The sequence below is a fragment of the Lissotriton vulgaris genome, chromosome 11 (assembly GCF_964263255.1).
Source record: "Lissotriton vulgaris chromosome 11, aLisVul1.2, whole genome shotgun sequence".
Taxonomy (NCBI): Eukaryota; Metazoa; Chordata; class Amphibia; order Caudata; family Salamandridae; genus Lissotriton; species Lissotriton vulgaris.
Window position 1 is genome coordinate 609,154,243 of NC_141699.1, and position 25,164 is coordinate 609,179,406.

At 45.3% G+C, this 25,164-nt stretch overlaps 1 protein-coding gene across 1 annotated transcript in view; it reads right to left on the reverse strand.

The window, feature by feature from the left end:
- PCOLCE2 (procollagen C-endopeptidase enhancer 2) overlaps positions 1 to 25,164 on the reverse strand; it is a 402,867-nt gene that overhangs the window by 6,904 nt on the left and 370,799 nt on the right. Inside the window, exon 8 of the mRNA XM_086943719.1 lies at positions 8,213 to 8,380. Within this exon, the coding sequence (XP_086799845.1) occupies positions 8,213 to 8,380 (168 nt within the window). The remainder of the gene's footprint in view (positions 1 to 8,212; positions 8,381 to 25,164) is intronic.

Below are 25,164 nucleotides of genomic sequence, written 5' to 3' on the forward strand. Positions count from 1 at the left end.
GCGTGGGGAAAATCATCGCTACAGCTCCTTTGCGACATTTTGTTGGTTTTTCTACGAAATCCAGGTACTTTGTAAGTAAGAGGGTTGCAGAGACCACTGCTTTGAACTGAACCCCTATTTGAGCCCTTGAACTCTTTTTCCAGCTTTTCAAGAGTACCCCCATTTTCCAGTATTGTGGCTTTTTACCGTTATTGGTCTTGTGTTAAGTCTATATATAAAGATACCTATTTTTTCATAACTACTTGTGTGGTGTCCCTTTGTAGTGTCCTTCACTGTGTTACTGTGTATGATCATAAATGCTTTATACAATGCCTCTGAGATAAGCCTAGCTGCTCGTGCTATGTTACCACAGGGTTGAGCAGGGGTTATCAAAGGGTGTAGCCTCCTTACTCTGACTTAGGAAGAAGGGTCCCTACTTGGACAGTGGCCAACCACTGCCAACTAGAGGCCCCGATTTCTAACATACACCCAACACAATACCACTCAGTACCACATAATTACACATCACATAATTACACTGCATTCAATACAACATAAATACACTCCACATACCACTCAGTACTACATAATTGCACATAATTAATCTTTACTTAATGCAACATGAATATACTCCACACAATATCAATCTGTGCCACATAATAACACAACACATAATTACACTGTACTCAATGCAACATAAATACACACCTTTCACTCAAGTTTGTGCTATATAAATAAAAACAAAAAAAACAATTGAGCTTCTACTGTTGCATTATTATTAGCAATGTCAACAGCTCAAACGTTTATAATGCGAGACCTATTGCATTGCAAATGCTTGTTTACGAGTGGGTTGAGTTCTTTGACTGAGCGTCTTGGTGTTTTTCATAAGTTTTGAAAATCTTTCAATACAGGTATGTTCGGCGAGGTGAAAATATGCAGATGCTCAGGACATTTCTCGACTGTGATGTATTTTTAAGAATTATGGAAAATGTAAACCTCTTCAATGAGCAGACTATCACTTATGTTTTTTTGTGAGTGGACTTGCACACATGATAATATAATTAAATGTATATATATCTTTTGTAGAGCTCCAGTGCAGCCCCGATGAAACCACACAGTGCTTTTTGAGGGAAGATATTACAGGGTAAAGGATAATATTATTGTATTTTAACATGACGCTATCAAAACTCTATGTTGGCCACAGGAGCAAGGTGTGCGAAATTCTACCAAGCGTTGTGGATTTACATCAGCTTTTTGCTTTAATTAGAAAGGTGACTCTGGATTTTCGGTTTGCAGCTGTACTTTCAATCCGGGACGCCGCCACGAGACTGAATACGAAAATTGAGCACCCGACTACAGGTGCTCGGTGGTTATTACCACAAACACCGCGTTATACTACGGACCGGTGTCCTCTACAGCTTCAATTTATGCCCGTACCGGAGTTGGATATTAGAAAGAGAAGAAAGAAATTTTCCTTGCGAAAATTAGACTCCCTGGCGAACGTTCGCACCACCTTGAATAATCATTATACCTAGTCCTCTAATATTCTGAACACTGCTGGATTTAGCATTGGAATACCTACTGGGCTTACCCACTCGTATCCAGTTTGAACACCATCTCTGAATATACGAAGGTTACATGCCTTTGAAGACCTAGTGCCAGTTGCTGTCTGATCCACACGGTGGGTCTGAATAGATTGACAAACTTCAAAATTGAATCAATTCGCCCTGACGAAGTTCCACAAGGCTAATGGAACGAAACGCGTTGGCTGTGCCTGTATTTGAAAAAAACTGTTAAATAAAGAAGAAGATATACAATACACTATCCTTCCTTTGGACTCTAATTGTGTGCACCTTCCATCTTATGTTTTTGTATCTTTGACTCAAACACCTATTGGTAGCAGGTGTAGGAAGAAGTATGCACCACCCAGAATTTAGAACTACAGAACTAGTAGTGCTTGACCTGGTCTGCTGCCTTGACCTTTTTGGAATTTTGCAGCTGTACTTTGTTGTCTCTGACACTTACGCCTTTTTTAAATATGGCTATTGAAGTACTGTGACCGAGCTCCCACAAGGTAAAGCAATCCAATTCATAAAATAAAACCACTTTTTTTGAGGAATGCCCGGCTCACCATTGATAAAAGCAGCAAGGCTTTCCTCAGAGAACATGCAGTTTATGTACAATAAGTAGCCGACCAACAACACAGTTAAGAAGTAAAGAATGTTAAATGCTCAGACCATGCTAGTTACAATGACAACAAGCATTTACAATGCAATGGTCTCGGCATTGTTGAAGTTAGAGCTATTGGCATTGCTCATGACATTATTTTTATTTATGTTTTTGTTTTTAAAACATAAATAAATTGCATTGTCATTTACAATGCCAATAGTTTAATCTCTCACAAATGCGAGACCTATTGCACTTGCACCCACACACAGAGCCACACACATAGAGCTACCCACACACACATACAGAGCCACCCACACAGAGCCAACCACACAGAGCCACCCACAGTCATTCACATAGAGCCACCCACACACACACAGAGCCACCCACACAGAGTCCTTCACATAGAGCCACCCACACACACAGAGCCACCTACACACACAGAGCCACCCTCACACAGACAGAGCCACCCACACATAGAGCCACCTACAAAAGAAGCTATCCCACACAGAGCTGCACACACACACACACATACAGAGCCACACACATACAGAGCTACACACACACACACACAGAGCCACACACACACACAGCCACACACACACAGCCACACACACAGACAGAGAGAGCCACACACAGACACAGAGCCACACACACAGACACAGAGCCACACACAGACAGACAGAGCCACTGGGGTACAAAGATGGCAGCTGCTGCTGGGTGCGACAGACTGGGGACAGCAACTGCTGGTTCCGAGGCTAGAGAGCGGCCCCTCAGAGATTCTCAGAATTGGTGTTCGAGAAAGCGCTGCAGAGGGTCAATCACAGTCCTGTCTACTGTTTAATTTATTTCTTTATGTGTTTAATTTTGTGGGGAGCTGGGGATACACTTGATTTGTTCTAAAGCCACAGCTGCCTGTTTTATGGGGGGGAAAGGTGCCCTAAAAACTGAAGTTTCAATGATGAGACAGTGATGTCCCTTTGGTGCTGCAGAAGATGTATCTGGCCTCATTAGGGATAGGATGCATTCATGCTGCAAGGGTGTGCCGCAGAACAAATGTGTGCGGTTGGATCCAGATGTTCGTAAAAGTGATTGCTGTAGCATTACGTCTCTGGAGGGGGGGTCCCTACAGGAGACTCAAACGGCACTCAAAGCTCAGTTTGAAGACTGGGGTATAATGTCTAAAGTGATTTCACTCGGTGGATATTTGTCTCTTCCCTCATTTTCCACTCCGGTGTCCATTGACTAAAGGAGAAAGGAAGCATCTTGGGAAAGCCAGTCACCTTGACAGCAAACAAAGCAGGCCTTACGAAAATACATTTTTGGGGGGGCCAACGCTTAGCTATCACAATGTGTAAACGGTATTTGATTGCATTTGACTGCATTCACCTTATAATCATTGCCCTCAGAAAAAATACCCCTTTCATTAACTAGGTTTTACAAGTCAAACCATTGAAAAATACATGTAAACACGTTCCTGATAATCCATATTTCGGATTAAATGCATTCCAACACTCCCGACCCTTTGCAGGCCCCTGCTCCAGGAAAAGCCGGGCGGTGGCAAAGCTATTGCATTTATGCGAATGTTATGTCTTCCACGTGGTGTGTGACAGATAAAGTATCTGTGACCCTCTTGGGTGATTAGCATAGCTATATAAATCCAGTTTGACTGATTGATAATTCCCCATAACTCGATGAATATAGGCACCTATTTGAAGCTTGTTTGCTTGTTCGAAGCCATTATCGATGACCCATTGACCTCTATTCGAAGAATTAACCCTTTTACCTGGTATCTTTGTTGGGTGAGCAGAGTGAGGTATCTCAGCAGCAGCCATCTTATCTGCTATGACTATTGTCCTTGCACTGGTCAGTTGTGGCAAACACTGCTAGTAAGCGTACTATTTTGGTTTCTCGACCCCAAACTATACATCTAGCTATGTGAGATTCAAGTCTCTACTGTTGGACACCTAATATATCAGGATTAGTTGCTTTTTAGGTGTCAGGAAGTTTTTTCTCTCGTGTTGTTTGATTTAATGCGCATTGCAATGAGATTGAATATATATGCATATAAATAGTTTGTATAGAAACAGCTTTTTTTGACATGCTCAATGATTTTGAATGTATTCATGTATTGAATTCTTGATGTGTTTAAATGTATTGCCAATTTTTGTGGGGATTTATGCATAATATGTAACAATTGAGTTTTGTGTACACTTGGTTTATATTAATGTGACATTTTGTTTAGTTGATGATGTGTTCCTAATTTGGCCTACCAAATATCAATTACTTCTTTATGAAAATAAATCAAAATAAAAGAGGCAAAAACTATTGCCAAGATAGACATAATTAATTTAGTCCATCTTTTGCCTTAATCGGAATTCCGATCTTAAATGAATGGAGGTGTGGGTACATTTTTCTATGTACTCACAGATAAAATTAGCATAGTTGACTGCCCCATTAGAGCTTTTTGGCGAAGACAAAACATGTTACATGTTCTGACGCCATCTACTGTATGTAATAAAAGCAAAGGCATATTTTGCACACTCGGGAATAAAGACAGCTCGAATTAACCAAGCATGAACCACCGAGCGCCACACTTGTCGATACTCAAGGAGCAGTTTTCCATCGATGGCCGTCTCCGTTGACCTTTCCAATCGCCCTCAATGAGGGATCAATAGCTCGACAGCTTCAATGAAAGTGGACATTGCAGGCCCGCTGTGGATGTCACACCCCTGCACTGCGCGCCTCTCCACGGCCTTGTAAAGAACCCCGGAGCGCATTACCGGAGGCCCGCTCACCGCAGCGGCCGTGACAGCGCCCGGGCCAGCCTCATTAATACAGAAGCATATATATTTTTTGACTACCTTCACCACAATCTGGCAAATCAAAGCCAGGCGCTGCTCCCTTCGCCCGTGGCCGGCGCCTCGCAGTACACGAAGCGCTGGTAATGGCTTTTTAAATCAAGCGCCTTGTCACTTTCAGCACCGTCGCTCGATCGGCACTTAATTAATTGAATTATTGTTCTGCCGCTCAACGTTGGTTTCTCCACCTATTACAGACTTTCTCCTTTTTTTGCAAAATAAAACGAGATGTCGCTGTCCTGCTAGATGAAATAATTAAATATTTTCCCAACATCAATTTAAGATAACTCAGTGGGCTAACGTGCCTGCAGCGAAGACCTACATGCAAGCTGCAAGTCACTGCCTGGACTCCCCGTGGGGCAAACTCTGTCCACTCTTCTCATGTTCGTAACTGGTGAGCTGGGCATTGACCCGATCTATAATTTACAGCGCCAAAAAGTGAGTATGTGGGACTGAAGCGCTACATACGAAAAGTGGCTAATTTTCATGCCAGCTCCCATTTAATTCATTTAATCCATGTCAGAGATAGGCAGACTATGTTAAAACGGTACTATGTTAAAACGGGCAGGAGTGAAACATGATTTAAAAACAAGCAATGCCCCCGGAGTCAAGACGCCCACACTCACCGGGTCTTCTGTGTCGGGGCTCTTCTCGGCTGCGGCCAATAGCAGCGCGGCCCTGGGTTGGGGAGGCGGGACAGCGCCTCACAGAGGATCCCCGGGCTGGCGGCGGTGATCTTCACGGCGGGAAAAAGACACGGCAGGGAACAAGATGCGGGAGTGGGGCGGGAACAAAGACACGGCCAGTGGGAAGGGGGCGGGGAAAAAGACACATGATGGGAATTTGTAATTGGAGTGGCTCTGCATGACGAAAAAAGGGGCGGGACTTAAAAAAAGAGACAGAAACGCCCACGGATCGCATCAAGGCGGGGAAAATAGTAATTGACACACATCTCTTCCAATGGCTAGCCTCCAATTACGAAGCTAGCCAATGGAAGAGAGAGGCGTGTTAAAGCACCACTGTTGAACTCATAAAATTTCAGCTCCGCCCACTGCTTCGCAGTGCGACGGTAGCCTCAACCTAAAAATCGCACATAAATGACAATTGGACAATGTGGATCAAACGTCGGGAAACGATTGATAAAAGGCATTCCGTTCATTCTATGGAAAACTCCAAAAAAGTGAACTATATCAATTTGTCTTCCCTGCTGTCACCTGAGACCTAAGCATCTTCAATAGCCAGCTTGCAAGTGACTGCAAATGTGTAGAAGTTAGTCGTTCATAACAAAGTTTTCTTCCTTCAATCTTTAGCAAAGGAAGGCTGGAAGCTCTAACTGAAACAGCATGCACTGTTTTAATGAATTGTGCAAACCATGCTATTACAGCCTCAAACATCCTACCAAACAGTTCAGAGTTTGAAAAAATTCTTCCCTTTTCTTCAGGTTCCATGCAGATTTTCACCTAGAGGGTGGGTTGAGCTAGTTATTTTAGATTATTACCTAGTCAACCACTGGCGATCTTACTAAAATTCCCAGGCTCCCCGATACCAGTTTACCAGTGATACAATGTCTTTCCTTATGGGGAAGCTTATTTGGTAACTAAACTGTCCCAGAGTTCTGTGACCCCAAATCCAAAATGCTCAATCCCTGTCTCCGCTATGGGAAGTTCTCCCTTAGCACCCAATTTTTAGACTACTGGTATTCAAACAACATCTCATTTGAGCCAATACTTGGCTGAAGACTCCTCTAGATAATAAGGTGTCCACAAGGCTGTTTGAAGGAAGACGTCCATGACTATAAAAGGAAAATGCCCATGTTAAGCATTTCACCTCACCCATAAGGATTATTAAACATAACAGCTTTCAAAGGAGAGAGAGGTGATCCCATGAATGGGAGAAGGTACAGAGCCCAAACATTTGAGTCAGCTGAAATGAAGTGCTAAGGAAGATGAGCAGCCAAGAAACAAGCCTTTGAGTTTAATGTTGTTGGGACAAAACCAGCTGTCTTGCGCCCAGAGCTGAACTATATACCAGATCTGTCACTTCATCTGGGTCCCAAGAGTTTCTGTGCAGACTGAGCAGTGCCATCATTGTAAAACTACCATCGGAGACCACAGCTCTCGATCAACCGGGCCAGCGGGAATAAGAGGTGGTTGAATAGATGCACTGCTCTTTCCACCTCTGCTCCATTCTGTGAAGCTCTCTCTCACACGTGTGTGTCTCCCCTGACCCTCTGTGTTATGCACACCCTCGTGTGCCCTTCCCTGCATTTCTTGCTTGCCAGTGTGCTACCCCCAAACTGCTCCACGTTCCTCTCTCTAGCCGTGTGCTTCCCCCGCCCTGCGTGTTGGTTTCTCCACCTGCACCTTCTATGTTGCCGCCCCCACCCCTTCCCTTGTTTTGCTTCCCTCCACCTACCCCTCAAAAAGCAAAACAAGGCTGTTGCACAACTTTTAAAAATGTTATTTACCACTCCAACTAGGTTTTGTAAATTAAAAGAAAAAAGTGCTGAAGCAGTTTTGTAGGCACGTGCCTGAATGTTGAACGTACCTACAAATTTATGTGGATGGACGCGTCGTAGCGCCTCTTTTGGTTCCGTTTTTAGCCACGTCGCACAGCATTTAAGATGCTGTACAGCATTGCTAAAAATCATTGGTAAAGGCAATATTTCTCAAAGGTGAGACATATTGGCTTTGCCAGTGCTTGTTTAAATCAAGCCCTATTAGTTTGCAAAACATTTATACTCAGAATATGTAAATCTCATACAGGACCTTTACGAATTGGCAACTCTGGGAAAATCTTTGCTACTTCACAAAAACTGGACAGCTCTGTAGAAATCTGTAATTTTACTGAAATTGATGGGCGTGCTGCATTCTCCCTTGCCTCTTTCCTTTCATGTTGTGTTGTGTTATTGTGGTGTCTTGTCTTTGGAAAACCGAAGGAGACGCTTGTGTATACAATTTACTTGTATGCAAATCTGTCGTCCTCTATTCGTGATTACAATGTTTATGCTTGTGTTGTTTGTGGTATAATTACTATCCTTTTCTTTCTTTTCATGAATTAAGTAAAACTCTAGTTCTAGACTATGAATAAAAAATAAAAACAGAGCCTTAAATAAGCTGGGTATGGAGAACGCAAGTTTACAGTGAAAGAAAGGTGGACAAATGACAAATTAAACAATGCAATTGTGTGACTTAATTTGTACTCACCTCGCCTGATGAGAGGGCACTGCTTACAGACCACAGAGAACTTGGCGCTCATGTGCTTGCCGGCTTGTTGGATTGCCAGGTTTCCCTCTTTGTAAACATTAATGATGGAAATCGTAGCATACAGGCTGCCTGTTCGGGTGGCCGTGGAGATAACTGTGCCTGTGATTACTGAGGTGAACAAAAGATGTTTTTGGTTCAGTAAAAGTGGAAGAAACATTATAACACTTACATTTCTAGCTCAAGTTTCAAGCTAAAGTGTTGCCGTTTAGAGAAAGAAAACCAAGTAATTAAAGGTGGGTTAACTGCCTGAAACTTAGCTTGATACACACTGTAGGAGGGTAAAGGTGAAATGCTATTAAAAACAATAGAGCAAGTATATTTTATGCTGGGGGAACTCACACTAATAAAAATCCATTCCTCATTTGCCCAAGTTTCCAGGGCATTTAGCCACCTGCTGATGGTCCAGAAAAACAAACGCTTCCATAGAATGTTCCCCCACATACAAGTCTTTTGGATAAGGGCCTATCTGTAGGTAGGCATTGCCACCTCAGGGGGTGCCATCCTTGTTGATAATGTGGTTTGCTGAAGACACCAATGACTTACAGCTTCCCATAGCCTAGTCCTACAGTCTCATGGCAACATACAGAGAGGAAAGGACACAACATAGGCATGGATGTCATTTAGGGGTCGTCAGAGATCGCAGCAGCGACCCCTGGCTTGCTCCTTGCTACCCCTGGCACTGCTTTTGCTACCCCTGGACTCAGAGATGGCAAAGTCAGTGCCTGGAACACAGGGGCAGCTCTTCCTAATTGAAACTGGTTGGAGCTCCACTTGCCTGGTTTCTGTCAATTTTTTATAATACAAATAGTGAATAATATTATTCACTATTATTGTGATAACAAATGTAGTACATTAGCTGGAATATGATCCCATCTGGAAGCTATGTATGTTTTATGCATGCTTGCAGGTGTGAGTGTGTTTATGTGCGCGAGAGTGACTGAATGTGTTAGCATGTGTGTGTGAGTAAAGGCAATGTCAAATGGAGTGTTATGTCTCTTCTGCTACCCCAGGCATTTTGGTAAATTGACGTTAATGAACATAGGGTATGACATTGGTCTTCAAAAAGGTTTATAGCCATTCAAATCTGTAGAGCTCTTCTGGAAAAAACAGTCACTCTAGATGGCCTAAATAGAGTTCAAAAAGTAAAGAAAGCGTGTGAAAAGTAAATATATATTTTTCAATGTGTGAGTAACTAACAGCATCCCTGTTGGTACAGACAAATCGCCTGCTCTACACTTTCAATTCATGTTGATTATCCTGTTGGTGGAAAGCTGGATTTTGTTTAATTGGAAAAGATCAGTTAACTAGTCCATTTCTTTGTTCTTAAATCCTAAAAATCTATTGAAGGAGCATACCATTAGGAATAATCATAGAATTTTCTTTGGCTGGCAGAGATTTCAAAGTGGTATTTGGAAACAGTTTGAATTCACCCCCAAAAAATCTGCCATAATCTCGACCCAAGGTCGCACAGTTTATAAAATGCATGAGATGGGGGCGTGGCCTAGTGGGGAATGGGGTAATACGTGTCTCATCTGTCAACCGGGCCCTCGTCAGAATCCTGCAAGGGCCCCGAAGGCATCCACAGCACGGCATGGTGAAACTGCGGCCCCACCTGCACTGGGGCAATAGCAACCCTTCCCTTTATTGCACTCCTGGCGACAGGCCTGCACACTTGCAGCTGCAACCTAGCAGGGTTGAAGCCGCCATCTTGAGAAGTTGTTGCCTGCACACTGCGGCACCGGAGGCAGAGAGGGAAGACCGCCTGACCCCAGGACTATTGGGGAGGCATGCCTGAGCCCTGCCACAGTTGATGGGAAGAACCCAGGTGAGTCCGCCTTGACTTGCTTCTGGAGCCTAACGGGAGCCCAGTGCATGGCTCAAGGTCATGGAGCTGCCATCTTGAGGGGCTGGGCACTGCAACAGGTGCAGACGGGGCCGGCATTGCAGTGGGACCTGCCTGAAGAGAGTGCGGGATGATCACGGAGAGTGGTGGTCGCACAGGCTCAAAACAAAGCAGTTGGACCAGAGCCCCGCTGGCAGACGGCGCTGGACTATTGAGGAGAGTGGGGGGCCCTTTGCCTGATCCCTTGGCATTCTCCGCACAGACCAGCTGCTGTGACCTTGATCTTGTCCCCAAGAGAAAGCGGGCCCTTTGACGGCGGCTCTGGCCAGTGGTGCGGGTCCAGACATCTCAAAGGCTGCATTAAGGAGGTGAGCCTGCCTGGTCTTCTGTTGGCTACCATGGGACACCATTCACAGCTCGACTGGCCTGAAATGCTGTGGGAGGATGGATAGATCCGGGGAAAAGGTTTTCAGCCTCTCCCATGCTTCCCTCACTTTCTGGCTGTCACCCTGCCTTGAGCGCAACCACTGGGGCAATTGTCGGACAATACCGCCCAGTTAAACTCTGCTAACTTGCATTGAAGTATGGATTGGCTGAGGCAGTGGGCACAATAAATGGCAGAGACCTAAGACCTATCACAATCTGTCCTGATGCAGGTCAGGCCTCTTGGCCTGCTCACAATGGTTATCTTCAGACCCTCATCTTTTAAGCCCACTGCCCCACGGACGTCTAGGGCCTCGTAGAGAAGGACTAGCCCAGTCTGAGAGTTTGGCTGCGTTGGGAACACACTAGCCTCAGGAACGGCATGGCCAGGAGTTGGTCTAACAAGCAAGACTATGTAGCAATTGTGGTCACCTTTGAAGTCCTTGCCTGGCTCCCCCTTGGCTAAGGGAACGCTACGCCCCCTTGAGAGGAGACAGCGGCCAGGGGACACTCTTACTACTTCTACCTGGCCAGTGAAGGGACAGTGGTGCCCAGCTGTACTCTCCTCCACTAGCCCTGTGCTAGACCGCTATCGGGCCTACACCCCAACAGCAGAACAGGTCCGCAGCTAGCCTTGTCAAGTAGACTTTGTCCTAGGTTACAGCAAAAGAAATTTCCAGACCTAACTTTGACTCTTAACGATTGCCGCCTCAGGGCTCGAACACCATGCCGCGCCGCAAAACAACCAAACACAATCTGGTGACCTCCCTCTGGAGCAAGGTCCCCCGCTGGACTCAGAGGTCTTGGCTCCCCCTTCTGCACTCATGGATTGGGACTCATCCACACTGCCAATCTCACAAGACTACATGGAGCGTTTTCTGCAAGATATTCTTTCTGAAATTGGCGGACTTCAAATCCTACATCAAAGATATTCGGTGAGATGTCTCTGAGATAGGGGGAAGGGTGGAAAACCTGGACCAAATTATGGATGCTCGCTCTAAAGACCAAGAAATGCTATGGCGTTGAGTGGGAGCACTTGAAGACCAACAATTAGACTACAAACTAAATAAGAGGACCTGCAAAACTAGAGCTGGTGTAACAATATTTGCATCAGAGATGTACCCAGAGGGCAGAAGGAACTGATATCATGGCTTTCAACGCTGAGCTCCTGCAAATGGTCTGAGGAGACAAAGAGGTTCCCCCTCCGGCCCTGGACAGGGCCCACTGCATGGCCTCTGCTCCTGGGTGTCCTGCCTCTGTCCCTGACATACTGACATGTGTTCACTTTTTCACAGTGAAAGAAGCCATCCTGCGTGCCTCCAGAGGTAAGGCTGACCTGGTGTTTCGGGGTCACACCATTCAGCTTTTCCTAGATCTCCCCCATTACACTACTCCAATGGCACGATTTCAGACCGATCACTGACAAGCTAAGAGAGATGGACATTTAATATCAATTTGAACATCCCTTTGCCCTACTGTTCACGTAGGACGGTAAACGGAGAACCCTACACTCCCTGACAGAGGTGAAGCAACTGGTGGAACTCGCAATCGACAGACAGGACAAGGATTCCCCTCTGTCTCACATATCCACTAGAGAAGACCTGCAACCCATTTGTACAATAGTGCGACCCCAGCGCCCAGACCAGCGACAACAAGAGGAGGCATCACAGGAGACCAATCAGGACATCATCTAGCACCTTCAGAACATGAAGTAGGACACTTCGCCAGCTCGGTCCACTTCCTGCTCTTTGTAAGGTCATGACTGTCAGATATGTCCAACACCAACTACATCCTGCCGTCGCAAGCCCTGTGCGACTTCCACGCCACCTTCTTCTACCGCAAGATAGCAGACATCCAAGACAGCTTCAACACCCAGACAGCCCCAACAGACAAGTACACAACAGACCCTCTGCACACCATCGACCACGACCCCCTGCTAGCCTGGGCCAGCCTGAGTGTTGATGACACCACCAAGACCATGTAGTTAAGAAAAAGGGGTAACCCTGTGTCCCTCAGAACATGGATATTTATGGTTTACAAGAAAAGTGGTTCTGTTGGGTCAGAACAATTACTTTTGCGAACATTCAATTAATGAAAACATAAACTCTCTGATACAAGTCCAACAATTTGAGAAAAAATAAATGCTCAAGAACTTTAAGTCATGTATTCAATCAATTGTATTAAAGGTTTTCAAACATTTGGTATCTGAATTGTAATCATTCTTAGATAACATTCAATGCTTGTAGTGACTGTCAAATAAATAGTGACTTTCAGTGAAAGGTGCTCAGTGAAATGGCAAATTAAACAGTGCAATCTATGTACAAGTATATACAAATTTCTTCATTGGCCAGATAATGCTTTTGAACCAAGGATTCCTAAGTTTCTATCCAGAGCCTGGTCTTTCTGGGCCTATGGTGTTTGTCGACGTTTCGACCCTAATGCGCCCCGGTTGGTGGTCGCGGCGGGTCTTTCTCAAGACAGAAGGACAGTTTATGGGACAGACTAGAGAACTTCAGCCTGAGACCAGTGTGGCAAACATGCCAGTCAGCTCTTGAGGAGAAAGTTGCTTGCAGGGTAAACGGAGGTGCTTCGTTCCTCTCGTTTGAGCGCTGAATCTGACAGCACATAGCAAACAAGCCGTAATGAAGATACGGCTGTGGCGTGCACGTTGGGCGCATTCGTTGCTAGGCAACGACCCAACACCAATCAATGTCTTGAGCATTTATTTTTTCTCAAATTGTTGGACTTGTATCAGAGAATTTTTGTTTTCATTAATTGAATGTTCACAAAAGTAATTGGTCTGACCCAACAGAACCACTTTTCTTGTAAACCATAAACCACCAAGACCATGAGTACAATCCACTCCGGCTCTCCGTCAGACCCATTCCGGCACCACGTCTTCAACAGAGCAAGCAGCTCCATCGCACCCCACCTACACAACATCATCAATCTCTCCCTGGAGACCGCTACCTTCCCAGAGAGCTGGAAACACGCCGAGATCAACGCCCTACTCAAAAAACCTAAGGGAGACCCAAGAGACATCAAGAACTTCCGGCCCATCTCTCTGCTCCCCTTCCTGGCCAAGGTCATCAAGAAAATCGTCAACAGACAGTTAACCCGATACCTCAAAGAAAACAGAATTCTGGACCCTTCCAGTCGGGGTTACGCAGCAACCACAGCACTGAGACTGCCCTCATCGCCGCCAACGACGACATCAGGACCCTGCTGGACAACGGTGAGATTGCAGCACTCATCCTCCTAGACCTCTCTGCCGCCTTCGACATCGTCTGCCACCGCACTCTACGCGCACGCCTCAACGCCGCAGGGATCTGAGACAAGGCTCTGGAATGGACCACCTCCTTCCTCTCCGGCAGAACCCAGAGCTTCCGCCTCCCACCATTCCGTACCAAAGCCTCCGAGATCATCTGCAGCGTACCCCAGGGATCCTCCCTCAGCCCGACACTGTTCAACATTTACATGGCCCCGCTCGCACACCTCGCCCAACAGCACAACCTCAACATAATCTCCTACACCGACGACACTCAACTGATCCTCTCCCTCACCAATGACCCCATCACCGCCACAGCCAACCTCCACAAAGGAATGAAGGCCGTTGCCGACTGGATGAAGATCAGCCATCTGAAGCTGAACTCGGACAAGACGGAGGTCCTCATCCTCGGCTCTAACCCTTCAGCCTGGGATGACTCCTTGTGGCTGACAACACTGGGCCCAGCCCGACATTCACCGACCACGCACGCAACCTGGGAATCATCCTCAACTCAATGCTCTCAATGACCAAGCAACTCAACGCCGTCTCCTCCTCCTGCTTTAACACCCTCCGAATGCTCCATAAGATCTACAGATGGATCCCGACAGATACAAGAAAGACAGTCACCCAGGCCCTCGTCAACAGCAGACTCGACTACGGAAACACCCTCTATGCGGGAGCCCCGAGCAAGCTCATCAAACGACTACAACGCATCCAAAACACCTCAGCACGACTGATCCCTGACATACCACGACACGGCCACATCACCCCCACTTGAGAAACCTGCACTGGCTCCCCGTCAACAAAAGGATATATTTCAAGCTCCTCATCCACGCACGCAAAGCATTCCACAAGACCGGCCCAGCCTACCTCAACAGACGGCTCTCCTTCTACATCCCCCAACCACCAGCTCCACTCTGCCGACCTCTCACTCGCCACCGTCCTGCGCATCCGAAGAACAACCACCGGCAGGAGATCCTTCTCCCACCTCGCTGCCAAGACAAGGAACACCCTCCCACTGAGCCTACGACAGACCCAAGACCTGCTGACCTTCAGGAGGATACTCAAGACCTGGCTGTTCGATTAGTAGCACCCCCCCCCCCCTCCCCAGCGCCTTGAGACCCTTGCGGGTATGTAGTGCGCTTTAAAAATGATTGATTAATTGATTGATTGATTGATATGGGGCATAGGCCTTCACTCTATGCTGAAACCCTTCTGGGCCTTGCGGCCCAAAGCAATAGATGCCTTGAGCTGTGGGGGCCTGTAGGCAGCACTGTCTATCTCCACAAGTTCCAAATTGGATTCTCTTTGATGGCCACCTTCTCATGATTCCCCCACAAGGAGGGTAACTTCTCAATAAGGAATTCGGCATATGGGTGCAGATTCCTGCGGTAAGCAGATGACCATGTTGGACCCAGTTGATCCACCGATTTTGGTTGCTATTGTTTGTTCTTCATCCCTAGAAGGGCTATTCCTTTCACATGTTGTATGATGTACAGGACATATCTAATTTCTCCATCGGCGGATACATGGGTCGCCCAACCCAGATGTTGACCTTTAGGGTGGCCCTGAACCGTTGGAGCATCCCACTTATTCTAACACTAGAGTTGGGGGGATGTGGCGGATCCTGAGCCTCTGCCGGTCTCCTCAGCCTTTCCCCTCCTCTATACTTCTGGTCTGTGGTTGCTATCTCATATGCTTCTTATGGATAACTCTACCAATGTGAACTAAATGACTCTCTCTCTCAATGTACAGGGATCTCAACTCACCCAACAAACGCAGACAGGCATTGGGCTATATACTGCAACATGACCCAGAAATTCTCCTTGTTCAGGAGACCTGTCTTTTAAGGGCAGACACTCATAGGATGGTGCCCTCAAGTATCCATTCTGCTCCTGGGAACACACCTCTACAAAAACGCTGGGAATTGGTGTTCTTTTCAAAGTTGGCTTTCACACATCTGTCTCCAAAGTAGTGAGGGATAGAGAGGGGTGCTTCGTGGCATTGCACATGCATAGGGGCACAATGTCTCTCACACTCCTTAATATCTATGCCCCCAACCAAACACAAGACCTTTATTTGAGACAAGTACTAGGCGAACAACTGGCAGGGGTGGAGGGCGACATCATAGTAGGTGACAATCTTAATCTAGTATGGGACCCAGACTTAAACCGCAGCACAGCCACATATCAGGGCACTGGGACATGTCCGCTCAACTTAAGACGGACATCACAGAGCTGGTACTAGTAGACACTTGGCGCTATAAATACCCTGATAGTAGAGCCTACTCATTTCACTGTTATGTCCATAAATCATACTCACGCATTGACCACATCTTTTTAACTCACTCCCTCTTGCGCAATCTCGAAACAGCAGCTGTCTCGGGCATATCAGTCTCTGACTATGCCCATGTCAATCTGGTTTGGTCCGCCAGTACCCCACCTCACATGGGCCCACCCCGAAGGCGACTACCACAGAGGCTCCTCTGGGATCCGGTTGTTGTGACGGAGATCCGCAAAGAAATTATTGACTATTTTGCATTCACCGCACTACCCGATACCTCGTTGCCCACGCTTTGGGATTGCTTTAAGGCTGCCATCAGGGGGATCTCCATTATAGCTATTGTCAGAGTAAGAGAAGCATGGCTGGTGGAGACTAACAGGGCGACAGAGATTAAAGCGTTAGAGGAGCAAGACCACTCCGCTCTAACTCGACGTAACACGAGGCAGATCACTATGTTGCACTGTCAAATGAGGGTTATTGCACCAATAGAGCTGAACGCTCCTTCTTAGCTCTCAAGCAGAACTATTATGACGGAGGAACAAGTTGGACTCAATGCTAGCTAGACAGTTTTATCATGAGCAGACTAAAGCGCAAGGCACTAAACTCCGGGTGGAAGACAGGGACTGGGCGATCTCTGAGGGTGACAAGCAACGGTTACTATTAGTCTCCACTACACGAGAGAGAAAGTATCTCCAGTCCTGATAGAGGAGTAGCTGAGGACCTGTGATTGGGAACCCGTTCACCCCCAACATGTGGAGCTTCTTGAGGCCCTGATCACCCTTGCGGAGGTCCGCAACGCGATTCAGGCCCCTCCCCTTGGTAACACTCCAGGTCCCAAAGGGCTCCAGTCAGCTTCTACTGCTGTTTTTGCCTGACCTGCAAGACCATCTCCTTCAGCTATTTAACTCCTTCATGGAGGAAACAGGCTTTGCACCCACTATGGTGGCAGTTGATATCTCCCTTCTACCCAAACCGAGGAAGGAACATAGCCAATTCACTTCCTATCGCCCCATAGCGCTCCTTAAAACAGATGTGAAGATCTTCAGCAAAATTCCGGTGACTAGAATGGAGTGTACTAGCCAGGTCTTATTGGCCCAGATAAAGTGGGCTTTATTCGCAATCGACAGGGGGTGCACACTTAGTTGAGAAATCTCACCGCTACAACATCCAGGCCTGCCTCCTTTTGCTTGATGCGGAGAAGGCCTTTGATAGGGTGGCTGATCCTTGCTCAGGGCGATCTTGGGCGCGACAGGTTTGGGCATGGCAATGACAGCTAAGATTATGGCTTCCTATGGCATCACATGGCCCCCATCGACATTCACAGAGGCGCACATCAAGGCTTCCCTTTGCCTTCCCTCTTGTTTGCCCTCATGGTGGAACACTTAGCCATGACTATAAGCCGCACAGAAGACGTAGTGTGCATCCCCTTTGGGGTTCGGACTCATAAGATCAGTCTACTTGTAGGCAACCTCTTGCTTTCTAGGTCTCAGCCTGCATTCTCACTACCAGCGATTTGTGCCTGCCTTGCCAAATTTGAAGAAGTATCAGGCTTCAAAATGAATATATCTAAGCCCTGTGTGCTTAATTAGATCATACCTACGCAAGACCTTCCCTCACTATGAGGCCTAGTACCATTTCAGTGGTTCTCAAGTACAATTAGATATCTAGGTCTCAGCCTGACTTCTAAGCTGTCCTCCTGGACGCAAACCAATTGGCCGCAACTTCGGAGATCCATCTTGGCAGATCTCAGGCGGTGGAAACCTCTCCACATTCCATGGCTGGGCCGCCTTAATGTGGTAAAAATGAACGTCCTCCCTCTGTCCCATATTTTCCAGACCTTGCCAACTCTAATTCCCCAGGAGGATATCCTTCATCTGCAACGGGACATCTGTTCCTTTATTTGAAATGGGAATTGGCCAAGGATCTCTACCTCCCTACTGATGCAGCCTCTGGACAGGGGTGGACTGGCTTGCACCAATCTTCTTGAATATTATTGGTCCGCCCACCTACGGTACATCTTGGAATGGAGTGAGAAGCACTAGTTCCACATGGACTGTGCTGTGGCATGCTGGCCCTTGTGGGGTCGAGCTTTATCACCTAAGCATGCATGACAAAGCAGCCCATACCTGGCCTTCCCCACTAAGATGATGCTTGACATATGGTGGAGAAGTTAGTGACTATAAGGGGGCTCACTACTTTTCCCTCCATCAACACACCCATTGCACGTAATCCCGACTTTACAGCTGCCCTGCTGCCTCGGTCCTTTCTTAGCTGGGGGGAGGGAAAATGTTGGAAACTATGCAACCTGTTTGTAGGACTCTCCATCGAGAACTTTGAAAAATGCAAAATGGACTTCCATATTACGGAAACCGTGAGACTACAGTACTGTCAGCTGCAGCGCTTCATCCCTCCAAATATCCTGGAGCGACTTGACCCTACACTCCCTTCGTAAAACTGGTACAGGCTACGCTGGCTCTAGGGGACTGATATCTGCTACATATCATACAATACAGCACTTTACAGCACCTCAAACTTACTCTTATTAATCTTGCTGGCAGGATACTACTACTGAGGGTATCTCACCTGAGCAATGGGATGCCCCCTGGCGGGACATACCCAACACCTATCGAATCCTATACTTAGAGATGCAGCGTATAAACTCATGTACCAAAGGTATTATACACTGTCTCGCCTCTCCACTATATACCTCTCCACGTCTTCCGTCTGCTGATGCTGCGGCTTGGCAGTAGGAGATTTCTGCCATATATGGTTGTTATAGCCTCATCACTACTTACTGGAAAGAAATCCTTGGACACAACAAAGTCCCTATAGCATATCCATTTCTTGCCTCTTATTTCATGGTTATCCTTGGAGTGCGACCCAGCACAATAGCAGCGATGACCCACAATAGCTGGTAACACATTAGCCAAATGCTCCACGCTGAATGACAGGTTGTCGCACTAGTGTGGAAAAAGACATCAGCCTCTTCCATTGCTCAGTGGTTCACTCATCCATGGCATGTTCTGGTGATGGAAATGACTCTCACACAATCTAACACACTGAGGCTAAATTTCAGCGTATCTGGCGTCCACTGATCCATACTTAACCTGTTTGGAACATACATGCTTCAATCCACTGAGGCTGCGGGCCATGCAGCTCTTTGACTGAGCCACTTCGAGGCCTACACTGGGTGCTTAGAGCCCCCCCTCACTAATAATAACCTTTGCCTCTACCCTATTGAGGGGTAATATTCCAGCCCTCAAACTCACTCAAACAGCATCGACCAGGAGTTGTTACAATTAATTTGATGTCTTTCTGTTGTTCTTTTCCACCCTTTTGTTTCTTTTTCTTTTGTTTTGTGACATGCTACACCATAGACAACCTCTAAGCACACCTGCTCACTCACTGTGTCCATTTTCTTGCATCATACTTCTGGTGCTACTCTATGTACATTGACTTTGTGCTAATTGGTCCTATGTCATATCGTGTTGGTCTCTAACAGTTATGCTGCACTTTGTTGTACTTAACTGAAAATGTTCAATAAAAAGATTATGAGCCAAAAATGCTTGAGACTAGAGGTCTCTAAAGGTCTAACAACAACAGCGCTTCAGAGATTCTGCAGAGTCTTTGCCTGTTTTCACTGTTTATAGAAACTTGCCAGCTTCTTTTTTCATTTGTGGTTGGATAGAATTAAAAAAGTTTTTAAAACCTGTATATAGTAAAATTATATTTTCTCGACAGTCACTTCAGGATGGCAACTAAGCCCCAGATTTATCAATATTTGGCGCAGCAAGACAACCTACTGCACTGCTTAAAACCGAGAGGGCAGAATGAACCATATTTACCATTATATGACACATTCCTACTCCCTCACTCTCTCCCTAGCAAGGGTGCTTGCATTGCTAGCAGGATTCTTTTTGTGCAGGAAGGAATACCTTCCTTAGAAAGAGGAAACAACAAAGAGAAATAAAGATAGCAGGACGGTGTACAGTTTTACGCATTTCCAGGTTGACTTGTCTTGGTAAATCTGGGACTGCACCAAAATACACGGGTGGATGTGTGGGACCACCTACTCTCCACCCATGTAATGCTTCCCAGCACAGAGTAACGCATGACAGCAGCTTGCGCTGCCTTGTGTTACTCCAGGTTTACCAAGCCACGCAGGGCCACACAAGATGGTCTTGTGTGGATCGATAAATTTGACTTAAGGATTGCATTGCCATTGCGTCACCCTGCATGATGCAAGGACAATGCAGTCCTTTGATAAATCAGGACCTAAATGTTTTCCTAATGTCTTTCACTAAATAGCTCTTCATTGATGAAAGTCAAGGCAGGTTAAATAGTAGTCTCAGGCTTGGATTAGAGCGAGTAAAAAGATATAACTTTGTTGACAAAGCTGTGCAAAGGTTACAACTTTTGCACTTAGGGGCATTTTTGTCAAAGTTTTGCGTTGTCCTTATGCCATGCAAGGCAACGCAAGAGTGACACAAAACCTAGATAAGACTTACCAAGCCACCCAAGGCCATTATGCATGACCCTGGGGTGCTTGGTAAATCTGGAGTCACGCAAGGCAGCGCCTTGGTTACTCAGCCCAAGTGAGGCATTCCATGGGTGGACCATGGGTGTTTCTACCCGTTCACCCATTGATTTTGGTGCAATCCCAGATTTTCCATGAGTGGTAGACATGAGAATGCATCAAATTCCTTCACCCTCCCAGGGGAGGCGTAAAGAGGAGAAATGTCTTTATTTCTTCTTGTTTTTATCTCTTTCTACATGTGCTGCATTACGCAGCATACATAGAAAGACAAAAAAGCCTCAAAGGATTGGTTTTGTGCAGGAATGTGTCTCTTCCTGCACAGAAACAGTCCTGCCTGAAAGGCAGGCAGGCTTTGTACCATGGTGCAAGTGTTCCTTCCTGCACAAAAACAATCATGCCTGACTGAAAGGTAGGCAGGCTTTGCACCATGGTGCAAGGGTGCCTACGTTGGCTCAAGGCAGCCACAAGTGCGCCAACGTAAGGAGGATATCTTGATAGATATGGCACGGATATATGATGTTAGCACGCATACATTTAGCACGCATAACATTACCACACATTTTTACAACGCAGGACCCATTACAACGAATGGCTTTACAACGCAATACACTACAACACAGATCCTATTACAACGCATACCATTACAACGTAAGTATAGGTAAGTATATAATATTTTAAAATAATATAAAATAATGTAACTAATAATAATTTAAGAATTTGTAAATATATATGTTAAAAATACCCTTTACCCCATAACCCAAACCCAGCCCTGAAACCTAAAAATACCCCTGTACCCCAAAAGCCAAACCCAGCCCTGAAACCTAAAAATACTCCTGTACCCCAAAACCCAAACCCAACCCTGAAACCTAAAAATACCCCTGTACCCCAAAACCCAAACCCAACCCTGAAACCTAAAAATACCCCTGTACCCCAAAACCCAAACCCAACCCTGAAACCTAAAAATACCCCTGTGCCCCAAAACCCAAACCCAGCCCTGAAACCTAAAAATACCCCTGTACCCCAAAACCCAAACCCAGCCCTGAAACCTAAACATACCCCTGTACCCCAAAACCCAAACCTAGCCCTGAAACTTAAAAATACCCCTGTACCCCAAAACCCAAACCCAACCCTGAAACCTAGAAATACACCTGTACCCCAAAACGCAAACCCAACCCTGAAACCTAAAAATACCCCTGTACCCCAAAAACCCAAACCCAATACCCCTAATAAATGTTTTAAAAAAAAGATAAACTTACCTATACTTACGTTGTAATGGTATGCGTTGTAATAGTATCTGCGTTGTAGTGTAATGCGTTGTAAAGGTATTCGTTGTAAAGGGTCCTGCGTTGTAATAGTTTCGTTGTAACAGTATTTCGTGCTAAAAGATGCGTGGTAACAGTTACATACCATATGGCACTTCCTGCCCTCTCCCTTTCGTGCCGAGCAGCGCAGCAAGGTGTCTTGCTGCATTGGATTGCATGAAAAAAATGGCCCCTTATGTTGTTTGTGTACTGGGGAAAATGTCACTCAGAGGAAAGAGGTTTTCCAATCGACCTGTAAGGGGAATTTACTCTTAAAAAATGTTTTGCAGGAAAATATCCGCACTACAAGCAGGCTATTGCAGGGTTGTGTGAAAGGAATACAACTGATGGGTTGTAATGTTGTTCAGCATGGTACATATCACTCTCTAAGAGACATTCTAAGATGTTACTGCAATGGGCATCAGTGTTGTGTATACAGAACACATGCCATTTTATCTTAAAATGCATTTAATATGTGTGTAGAGATCAGTTCTCCTCCATTGGGAGGCTCAGTGAAGTGACTGAAAGAAGTAGTATTGTCTGACTGCAGATGTGCTGGGCAAAATGTAGTTTTTTAAATGCAGTTGTAGAAAAGGTAAATTACATATAAAGGTTTATTTTCATGTACTCAACAAAAAGCAGTCAATCAGGCATGTATGCTATATATTTGAACCTATGAACAAGGAGGGGTTGGGCCCATTTAAAGCACCCATACTAGGCCTCAATGATATATAACAGAACTAGACAGTGTATGGGTGCTACAATTCATTTGAAAACTACAAAAAAAAGGACCACCGCATTGGAATCAGTGGTCTTAGTGATTTAATTCACCTTCAATTTTTACTTTTCTTCTTTGAAAAAAAAGAGTCATGGACATTTCAAACATGTCGTACATGAAAGAACACTGGTTCAAGACATATATAAAACATTCATAATCACAAAAATGGATACAAAATGAGCACCATGTGAATACACAAACATAACAATTGATAGGTAGACCTATCTTTTATTTCTAGTTGAAAAGAATGGCGGTCATCAGATTCATGCACTAGTCAAAATGTGAATATTGCCATTACAAGCTAGTTGGGAGCGAATGGAACAACAGGCTGATTGCCATGTTTGTTGGCTGCTTGTAGTCTATACAAGTTAGTGTCTTATTCAACTAGCTGGGTCAATGCGTTTCGAAACCCTTGAAATCTTTTTGGCTTCTCGTCAGGACTAGGACTAGGTCACACACTACAAAAAAATGTATGACAAGATATTGCTGAAAATCAAAAAAGGCAGTGAAAAATGCTGACCTCTACTTGATGAAGGTTTCAACATGCTAAATGTTTTTAATATGTGCAGAGAGGCATAGCCAAATAAAGACACACAACCTCCTTTGACACAATTGTACCCTGCAACAACATGTTCTGTTCAGATACTAGTTAGTGGACCCACATAGGGCAGATTAATCAAAGTTTTGTGTCGCCCCTGAGACATGCAAAATAACATAAGGGCGATGCAAAAACCTAGATGAGCGTCACCAAGCCACAGAAAGCCACCTTTTGATGCACCTGCGTGGCTTGGTACATCTGGAGTAACGCAAGGCAGTGTAAGTCGCTCTCTTACTTACTCTACGTTGTGGGGTTGTTACAAAGGGGGAGTATGGGTGTTCCCACGTATCCACGCATGTATTCTGAGGCATTCCCAGATTTACCAACATTGGGAGGCCTGGCAATGTGCCAGAATTGTACACCTTTTCACCAGGGGCAACAAGGAGAAATATCTTCATTTATTTGATCGCTCCATGGAGCAAGACTGCCTGCGTTGTCGCGAGGCTGCTGAATGCGCGCCAGCGCAGGCAGGGACAGGCATGTGGTATATCTTGATAGATATGGCGCATTTCTGCTCTCTCCTTTTCATGCACACAATGCCACAAGATGTCTTGCTGGATTGCGCTGTGTGCAAGAATGACATTTCCGCCCCATAGTTCTTTTAAATTATCCACAACCCGCCCCCAACCTCCCACTATGACCATCGGTATAGGGGTAAATAAGTGGTCCTTTTCCATTCTTGTAACCAGAAGACACAGCATCTTTCACAATGGCATAACAACCAGACCACCTTCATAACAGAGAGAGTACCGATGATAAGAAGCCCAGGCCCCAGTAGCAACTGTATATATAAACCCTTTCCGTTGCTCCTGTGAGGTATTGTCTCTATTTTTGTGACTTCTTTATTACCCTCATCTCACAGCAGCAAAACACACATATAAGTAGCTGCACTATTTGAATTTAGTTTTCTAGTAGTAATCAGACCCAAACTATAGGGAACAGAAACCAACAATAGGCCCACCAGGACAAATTTCAATTTGACTCAAACAGCTGAACTTCATTGTTAATATCCAGTCAATAGGAAAGTGGGTGCCTCAGTCTAGAACCCTCTGACTCCTTATACAATTTAACACGAATATACCATTGTTTCTACTCATTTGTTGCTTCTGGTTTTGTTTTGCCATTAAAAGGGGATATCTTATAGTGATTTATTTATGCGGGAGCCTTACAGTACCCTTTCTTACTGGAATGGACAAATGTCATTAATGGGAAATTGTGAGACCGTTTGATGTGCCTCCAAGTGGTTAACCACTCATGGCCTAAATCGTTCCCTATTTGCTTAGATTAAACCTTGTAAACAGTTACTTGTTTCTTGTATCAATGGAAACCCGCAGTATACAGTATATTACCAACATGAAGGCTCTTTGTCCTTAATGGAATTTGCAGGCTAGTTATTTTGATTTAAAAAAGGTAGACCACAAATCATATTCCACATTTCTCAATTGCAGACCAGACCCATGCTCTAAAGCAACAAGTATATATCAGAATACCATTGTCAGAAATATTGTCTGACATAAATGCCATGGTCTAAATGCCATGTGCAAAAATCACATCCCATTCGGTTTAGACTCTAATAACTCCAATGGGACAATAGTTTTGTACACAATATTTAGTAGATGAATTTACCGTCAGGTAATATTCTGACGACAAAAGCAGGTACCATACCAACTCAACAATGATTTGATGTTTTTTCTGCATTCTAGAGTGTTAGAAATACCCTCTGACATAAATACTGTGCCCTAAATATAATTTGCAAAAATATTATCCCTTTGGGTATATATTTTCTATTGTCTCCAATGGGGAGATAGTTTTGTGAAGAATATTTAGGACAGAAGGACTATTTCGGCTTTGGTACCAACGC